The 9,513-nt window shown below is 30.6% G+C and overlaps 2 protein-coding genes across 2 annotated transcripts in view; one reads left to right on the forward strand and one right to left on the reverse strand.

Annotated features, from left to right (window-relative positions):
- LOC111688716 overlaps positions 1-7,155 on the forward strand; it is an 8,914-nt gene extending 1,759 nt beyond the window's left edge. The window contains exon 2 of the mRNA XM_023451219.2: positions 5,196-7,155. Within this exon, the coding sequence (XP_023306987.2) occupies positions 5,196-6,704 (1,509 nt within the window). The 3' untranslated portion in view covers positions 6,705-7,155. The remainder of the gene's footprint in view (positions 1-5,195) is intronic.
- Positions 7,156-7,279: 124 nt separating this feature from the next.
- LOC111688718 lies at positions 7,280-8,981 on the reverse strand. The gene is made up of 3 exons (XM_023451220.2): positions 8,391-8,981; positions 8,242-8,324; positions 7,280-7,536 (listed from the first exon to the last, which is right to left on the reverse strand). Exons 1-3 carry the CDS (start codon positions 8,394-8,396, stop codon positions 7,308-7,310), a joined length of 318 nt encoding a protein of 105 aa, XP_023306988.1. The 5' UTR covers positions 8,397-8,981; the 3' UTR covers positions 7,280-7,307.
- Positions 8,982-9,513: the final 532 nt, after the last annotated feature.

The raw sequence follows: 9,513 nt of genomic DNA on the forward strand, positions 1-9,513 counted from the left end.
TAGTTAGTTAGTTAGTTAGTTAGTTAGTTAGTTAGTTAGTTAGTTAGTTAGTTAGTTAGTTAGTTAGTTAGTTAGTTAGTTAGTAAGTTAGTTAGTTAGTTAGTAAGTATGTTAGTAAGTATTAATCTAATTAATCTACACTCTACATGCAGCATAGGTACCAGGTACTGCCAAGTCTACCTAACAAAATCTCTCTATAATATTGTTACCAACATTATTAGCTACAATTTCCTTACACACAAAAACTTTTTTAACCCAATTTAAAGTTCAAAAGCCATAAATCAAAATCAAATACATCATTTTCAGAGTCAAACCAACAACTATGATGTAATTCAAAATAACATTTCTTCTCATGCCAAAATAAATTGGATTAAAAGTAAAAATAAAATAAACAATTGAAATCTCAAGAGTGCAAAAAAACACACACAAAAATGTTAAATGCAACATTAATTCAGCAACACGTTAAACAATCATTCATTCATTTATTCATTCAGTCGTTCACTTTATTAAAAGTATTTATCATTATACCACATCATATTTGCTAAATCATTAACACATTTAACCAAAAGATACCACCACTTTAAAGTTACTCTTTCCTCACTTTCCTCCCAAAAAAATAAAAAACAAACAACCATGATGTAATCGCAATCAGTAACACAACTATTCAAAATTACTTTCATCTTTTCAACATATGCAACACTAAACGATACAGGTTAACTCTTAAGGAAACCCATTAAGGAAACAAGTGTTTTGTCTGTAACTAGCAAAGCAAATCAAAGCAAAATTACAATTCGTTAAAGTAATCCTAAAGGAATAGACAACTGGCAGCATATGTACATAGATGTAATCGAAAAACAAGCAGTAGCCCACAAAGTTTTGTAACATTCGTTACGATATGTTTTTGTAGTCATAATACTATGAAATCTCAACCCTCCTTTTCCCTCTAACTGCATCGATTTTTGTATCCAGTAACTGTTTCTTTTTACTTTCTCTCTCTCTAGATGTTTATTTTTATTTCATTTTTTTTTCTTGGTAAAATTTAAAAAACGTTATAGTTAAATTAACACTTCCCCTCTAACATTATGTTGGCGATTATTACAATTTGTTTGGTTCCATTTAATATTTACATATGAGTATCAAATATGGAGCAAATAATATCCGCCGCATACGTAACTCTACCATCAAGGCTCTAATAACAAGAAATTATACAATTTTGTAATATATATTTTTTTCTACCAAATTATTACCATAATAAATTTGGCAATAATCTTAAGCAAACTTAACCAAAAAAAATTGTTAACCTCCACCATACACATATGTATACAAGTTGTTAAAAAAAAAATTAACACAATTTTGTTTATTTTTAAGTTGAGGCGGTAGTGCAGACTTGACGCAGACTCTAAACAGGAAAAAAGTTCGAATTATTTAAATATTATTTAATAATTTAAAATAAATATGTTATAAATAGTGATGTTTATTTTTTTGGATAACCGATTAATCGATCTAGTTGAATATTAAATGAAGTATTTTATTGAAGTTAACTGATTACTGTGTAGGTGTGTAGTTCCGTTATATTATTATTACATGGACTAGTATATGTACTAATATACGAAATTTTCTAATGACTACACTAATACGTAGTCCATGGTTTATAAAGTAGTTAATGAAATAGACTATGAGTACTCTATAAAGTGGACTATGAATTAGTCCAATGTCTTGTCGATCGACTGGACTATAAACTGGTCTATTGACTAATCTTTGAAATAGTCCACTGATTAGTCCATATTAACTAGTAGTCTATAGTCTAGAATATGGTCTATTATAAAGTCTAGTCTATAGTGTAGACTATAGTCTAGTCTATAATCTAGTCCTTAGTCTAGTCAACAGTCTAGTATATAGTCTAGTATATAGTCTAGTCAACAGTCTAGTCTATAGTCTAGTCAACAGTCTAGTATATAGTGTAGTCAACAGTCTAGTGTATGCTATAGTCTACAGTCTAAACTATAGTCTAGTCTATAGTCTAGTCTATAGTCTAGTCTATAGTCTAGTCTATAGTCTAGTCTATAGTCTAGTCTATAGTCTAGTCTATAGTCTAGTCTATAGTCTAGTCTATAGTCTAGTCTATAGTCTAGTCTATATTCTAGTCTATAGTCTAGTCTATAGTCTAGTCTATAGTCTAGTCTATAGTCTAGTCTAAAGTCAAGTCTATTGCCTAGTTTATAGTCTAGTCTATAGTCTAGTTTATTGTCTGGCCTATAATCTAGTATATTAACTAGTCTATAGTCTACTTTATAATAGCAAAGACGAAATATAGCTAGACATAGAAAATATTACGGAAATATAAAATAGAGAAATTATGAGATGATATCTCAAGAATGATTCTTCTTTTCTGAGAACAATTCTTTTTGGCAGATTATTTATGAAGAAAATGTATTATTATTCTTAATTTCCAGACACTTATAATTAAAGGAAATAAAATCTAATAAATATGCTAATAAATCTGTTGTCGCTACTAGACATTATGTTAAATTATTTTAAATGAAATTATCAAATATTCCCAAAAGAAAAAATTGCTACAAAAAGTTATTAAAGCAAATAATAACCAAGGTCATCTCAACAATAAAGATGAAATATCAACAACCCACAACACTTTTGTTTAAATATTTATTTTCTGAGATATGATTGAATTTTGTCATGTAGAAAAAATTAATATGTATTTAAATTAACATTAAGTGACGTCTCTACACACACTGTTACTGTTACTGTGCGAAGTAAACTATTTTTAAACAAAATAAAAACAAACAAAAAAAGAAATTGTGTAATAATTACCATATAAAATAAAAGTTGATTCATCTTAATGGTTGAAGTTTACGTTTGTTATTTAAATGAAACTGTTTGTTTTTGATTTTGGTTTGATTTCATTTAAGAGTACACTGACTCTGGAGTTTTCGTTGACCTAGATTTTTGTAATATTTTTTTTTATAAAATATGAACTAATTATTTGAAGGAAATATGTTGGAAGATGTTTTTAATTATTATAATTTATTTGAAATTTTGCATGATTTACGAACAGTTTGTTAAAAATGCTTTCAAGTGAAAACAAAAGATTTAAGACACAAACTTGTAAATTAGTTTTAAACAAAATGAAATACTTTTGCTTTTAATTTTAATTTTAAATTATTAAAAATATATTATCAACTTATTGTCTTAATACAATTACAAAACAAAAGATTTACATGTTAAGTTTGGTCAAGTTTTGCTATTTTATAAAAAAAAATGTTGCATTTCAAAAAACTTTTGCCAATCATATAAATTTTATTAAATAATCATTAAGGATGCAATAACCATTTCATTATTAACTTTGTAAAATATAATGGTGTATAATAATTTTATAGTTTACATAATATCTATCTGCTTAACCAATCAATGTTACCTGAAAAATATAAAACAAAAAATGCCAAAAACAAAAGACTTCAGACACACACTCGATTGTCATAATGAAGTCTGTAAAGCGCTGAATATTGATGTTCGGTTTTTGGTATGAATTTTGAATAAATAATTTTTTAATAAAAATCATGTTGAGGTGGGTCATGAATGCAACCACCACCAATGCACACTTTCTTTAAAACGAGGGTTGATTTTTTTTCTTGAATTTATAGATTTTTATTTAATTTTTTGAGAATTATTTTTAAAAACTTATTTTTTTTTTAGAAAATTTATACAATAATAACAATTTTCACTAGTAGATTAGTTTGTAGTCATAGACTAGTCAATAGACTTGACAATAAACTTGTCTATAGGTCATAAACTAGACCATAGGGTAATCACAAGACTTGTACATAGACTACACAATACACTTGTCACAAGACTTATTAATAGACTAATCAGTAGCCTATTGACTAGCCAATAAATTTGTGAAAATACTGGTCAGTAGTCTAGTCTATAGACTAATTAATTGACTAGTTCATATAGTCATTAAAAGACTCTATTAAATAGTTTATAGTCTTGTTTATAGACTAGTTAATAGGCTAGTTAATAGACTAGTATAGAATATTCAATAGATAAGTCAGAAGACTAGTTAATAGATAAGTCAATAAACTAATCAATAGAGTAGTTCATAGACTACTTCCTTGACTAGTAATAGACTTATCCCTTGAATACTCAATAGACTAATCGCTTGACAAGTCAATCGACTTGTCAATCGACCCTTGACAAATCAGTAGACTAGACCATGAAGTAGTCAAAACACATGTACATAGACTACACAATAGACTAGTCCAACGACTAATCAATAAACTAGTAGTAGTAGACTAATACATCAACTTATCCTTTGATTTGGCAAAATAACATATCAGTACTCTTGTCTATAGACTAGTTCATATAGTAGTCAATAGACAACTCTATGAAATAGTTTATAGTCTTGTTTATAGACTAGTTAATGGCTAGTCAATAGAACACTCTAGACTAGTCAATAGATTAGTTAGAAGACTAGTTAACAGATAAGTCAATGGACTAGTTAGTAGAGTAGCTCAGAGAAGCTCAGAAGCTCAGAGTCCTTGACTAGTCAATAGATAAGTCTCTTGAAAAGTCAATAGACTAGTTCCTTGACAAGTGAATACACTAACCCATAGGATAGTCCCTTAACAAGTCAACACAAGTCAATATACTTGTCTATAGACTAGTTCCTTGACAAGTCAGTAGACTAGTCCTTAGATTAGTCAATACAGTCAGTCCAACTACTACAGTCCATCGATTACCCAATAGAGTAGTTCATAAACTAGTTCATAGTCTAACCCTTTGACTTTTGAATAGACTAATGAATAATGTAGAAGATAGACTAGTGAATAAATTCGACTCTAAACTAGTAAATAGGCTTGTGAATAGACTAGTTAACAGACTAGTCAATAGACTAGTCAATATATTATTCAATAGACTATTCTATAGACTAGTCAATAGATTAGTCAATAGACTATTCTATAGACTAGTCATAGACTATTCAATAGACTAGTTAATAAACTTGTTCATAAATTAATCAAATGACTAAAGTAGTTCCTAGACAAATCAATAGTTATACACTAGTCAATATCAGTTCAATAAAATGTCAATGAACAAGATCACACATTAGTCAATTGATCCGTCAGTAAACCATAACGAATTAATTACAAAAACCCAATTTTTTTCTTCTCTCTTTACAGTTAGCAGCATTTAGTGTCCTACTCTTGGGCACTTTGGTCCACAGTAAAGCTTTACCAAATGGCCAACAGCAACAACAACAACTACAGCCTCAACCAACACAGCAACAACAACAACAGCAGGAGTCTACACCAAATAGATTTGTATTCGATCAACAAGCCGCAGAATCACAAGTGCCAACTGCCCATATAGTGCAACAACAAATCGTTCCACAACCAGCTTTAGTACCAGTTCAAAATAACCAAGTAGTACAGCAAAGAATCGATTTAGAGGCTCTACACGATCTACATCATGTACATGATCATGAACACCATCATCATCATCATGAACATAATCCTGGTTTTTGGAAAAAGAAAGTAACTTGGAAAGAGGGTTGGAAGAAGATTTGGAAACCAGCGAAAAAACAAATTTGGATACCACAATGGAAACAGATCTGGAAACCTGTCTGGGTGCCCGTAAAAGTGCCAGCTTGGAAAGATATACAGGTGCCGGCTTGGAAACAAATCTGGAAGCCAGTTTGGAAGGAGGTGCAGGTGCCGGCATGGAAAGAGATACAAGTGCCCGATTGGAAGAAGATCTGGAGACCCATATGGGTGCCCACTAAAGTACCAGCCTGGAAAGATATACAAGTGCCAGCTTGGAAACAGATTTGGGTGCCAGTATGGAAAGAAATACAAGTACCAGCCTGGAAGGAAATACAAGTACCAGAATGGAAACAATATTGGACTCCAGAATGGATTAAAGTGGGCATACCCGGTGAGAAATATTTGGGCAAAGATCACGAAGGTTGGGAATATACTAGTCATGATTTGTGGAAAAAGAAATTGGTGTGGAAATCCCACTGGAAGAAGATATGGAAACCAGCTAAGAAGCAAATTTGGGTGCCTAGCAAAAAGTTGGAATGGAAAGAGGACTGGAAGCAGATATGGAAACCAGCCAAGAAACAAATCTGGGTAGAAAGCAAAAAACTCGAATGGAAAGAAGAATGGAAGCAGATATGGAAACCAGCCAAGAAACAAATCTGGGTACCCGACAAAAAACTCGAATGGAAGGAAGCCTGGGTTAAAATCTGGAAACCAGCCAAGAAACAAATCTGGGTGGAGGATAAGAAGCTCGAATGGAAGGAAGCCTGGAAACAAATATGGGTGCCTGGCTGGAAAGAGGTTTGGGTGCCGGATTGGAAGAAAATCTGGAAACCAGTTATTATATCCGAATGGTTCCCCATCGATGATCATCATGAGGCACATCACCATCATCACGGTCATGAGATAGAACATGGTCATGAGATAGAACATGGTCATGAAATCGAGCATATTCATGCCATAGAACATGGTCATGGCTGGGATCGTAAAGATGGCCAAAACAATGATAAAGTGGTGTGGAAACGTGATGATAGTACAGCTAATAAATCCACCCAATTGCAACCGGTACAAAGTACAGATTTTCAAAATAAACCTGCCGATAATGCACAGGACGCTAGCCAACAGCCACTCAAATTTCCGGCAGCGTGAAATCAAGTCTAGCTAATCGTTAAATAATTAACCAGCCATTATTTTCCACACATATTTTTCCATATTTCCTCTGTTTTGCTAAAACTCTGTAAAACTTTGTATATAAGTATTATAACTTAATCTTTCCAAGCTGTTCTTCTTTTCCATTTTATTCCTTCTCATCTCTAGTGCTGTCTGTAGTTTAAGTTCTCTTTCAAACACAAAATGCTCTCTAACACTGTCTCTTTTGTACGCTGCCTTTACTCCCGTGCATATATTTCAATTTAAATTATTTTATTTTATTTTTAAATTAAATTATAATTATTAATTTTTATTGTATTTGGAAAGTTAACTTTAACTTTCTTAGTTTTTAGTTTAATTTATAAGGTACAAACTAAAGTAAATAAAAACTGAATGAAAACTTAAGTTTTTTACTGATATAAAAAGCAAAAATTTTGTAAAAATTTATAAATAAATAGTTAAATTATTTATTAGGGAACAATATGGCAAGTTTGTTAACAATACAATACAAAAAATACATGGTTATTAGGAAAATTTTAGTCACACTCCTTCCTTTAACTTTTAAACTTAATTCTAAAATTGACTTTTTAAATTGTTTTTATCTTAATATTTGTATTCACTGAATTTTGTATTACTACTCGATTTAGTCCAACCAGGTGGTGAGTTAGGCAAAGGTACCCATTCCTTTTGTATAATAGGTGACCAGACTTTTTTCCATATGGGCACATAAATGGTTTTGGGTTTCCAATATTTAACCCAACGAGATTTCCAGGACTTTTTCTCAGACCAAAAACCATCTTTGCTGGGATCCAAGGAATCGGTGTGTTTAACACTGGAAAAAAAAAGATATACGTGAAAAAAGAAGCACGATATTGAGTTCAAGACCCCTTAAAGGATTATTAGTTCTAGTTCAGTTTTAGTTCAGCTCTAGTTCAGTTCTAGTTCAGTTCTAGTTCAGTTCTAGATCAGTTCCAGTTCAAGTTCAGTTCTAGTTCAGTTCTAGTTCAGTTCTAGTTCAGTTCTAGTTCAGTTCTAGTTCAGTTCTAGTTCAGTTCTAGTTCAGTTCTAGTTCAGTTCTAGTTCAGTTCTAGTTCAGTTCTAGTTCAGTTCTAGTTCAGTTCTAGTTCAGTTCTAGTTCAGTTCTAGTTCAGTTCTAGTTCAGTTCTAGTTCAGTTCTAGTTTAGTTCTAGTTCAGTTCTAGTTCAGTTCTAGTTCAGTTCTAGCTCTGTTCTAGCTCAGTTCTAGTTCAGTTCTAGTTTAATTCCATTCTAGTTCAGTTTGATTCTACTTTAGATTAGGTTTCTATTCATCGTGATTAAAGTCGGGTAATCAATATTTTAAAGTCGAAAATTTTATATGGAATAGGATGAAAACTTAATTTTTTTACAACGGAAGTACAGAGTTGGAACATCCATGTTTAAAGGAAACTGCACTATTGTAATGCTAAATAAATGAGAATGTCTAAGGAAGCTAAATGACACTTTTTATGATGGATCTTGACCTTAAAAATAAACTTTAAATTCATTATTTTACTTACATTTCAGTATGACTAGTGGTATAGGCCTTAGTTAAAGATGTAAAACATATTCCAATTATTAGGACTAATAAACAAATATGGATCTGTAAACACAAAATGATTATTTTTTTTAATTGCAACACTTTTTAGTAATTTAATATCGAACTCACTTTCATTTTATATAAATTTTGTAATTTCACACACAATTTTTTTTTAATTTCCTTTTTTCTATTTTTTAAAAAACTTATTTCTTCCGTTTAAGTTTCGAACAGCAAACGACTTAACACTTCAAGGTCTTAATTTTAACAAATCAAAAGAAATTTATTTTCTTTACAATTAAATACCAATTTTTTAGCTGACAATTCAATATCGTAATAGATTTCATTACATTAAGCATCGAGTTACACCTGCAATTGTTAAGTTTTCTATATAAAATCAAAAACAAAATTTACCTCATTATTTAATGCAAAATTAAAAATTCACCACTGTTACTAGTGCTCATAGACGGCTGTGGAGACACATTTGTAATTTAACTGATAATCACGATTTTGTATCAGTCTTCAAATTTAACAAACAGTTACAACAATACAGTTCAAACATTTTTATTGGTATTTTGTACTAAATTGTTTAATTTTATCATTCGAAACACATCAAGATTTACATTTATTTAAATAGAGTATTTTCGTTAGCAATTGGTTTAATTGTATACAAATCCATTGAATTCGCTACCGTTTGTGATTGTTTTTTTTTCTTTTGTCTATGGGCGTTAAGTGTAATAAATTTAATTATGTATTTCTTGTTTTTTTTTTTTTTTTGATTATATAACAATAAACAAACATCTTGTTTTTGTAGTTAGATTAAATAATGTGATAAAAACACATTTTCAATTCGATTCAGTTTAATGGAATAGACAAGACTTTAGACTATGGACTAGACTATAGACTAGACTATAGACTGGACCATAGACTAGACTATAGACTAGACTATAGACTAAACTATAGACTGGACTATAGACTAGACTATAGACTAGACTATTGACTAGACTACAGACGAGACTATAGACTACACTATAGACTAGACCATAGACTAGACTATAGGCTAGACTATAGACTAGACTATAGACTAGACTATAGACTAGACTATAGACTAGACTATAGACTGGACTATAGACTAGACTATAGACTGGACTATAGACTAGAGTATAGACTAGACTATAGACTAGACTATAGACTAGACTATAGACTAGACTATATACTAGACTATAGACTAGACTATAGACTAGACTATAGACTA

This window comes from Lucilia cuprina, chromosome 6 (assembly GCF_022045245.1).
Source record: "Lucilia cuprina isolate Lc7/37 chromosome 6, ASM2204524v1, whole genome shotgun sequence".
Classification (NCBI taxonomy): Eukaryota; Metazoa; Arthropoda; class Insecta; order Diptera; family Calliphoridae; genus Lucilia; species Lucilia cuprina.

What these genes read in the sequence shown, in the direction of transcription:
- LOC111688718 (XM_023451220.2), bottom strand. An exon ending in ACCACTAGTCATACTGAAAT is followed by an intron (nt 7,537 to 8,241) that starts GTAAGTAAAATA and finishes TTTTTTTTCCAG; the next exon opens with TGTTAAACACACCGATTCCT.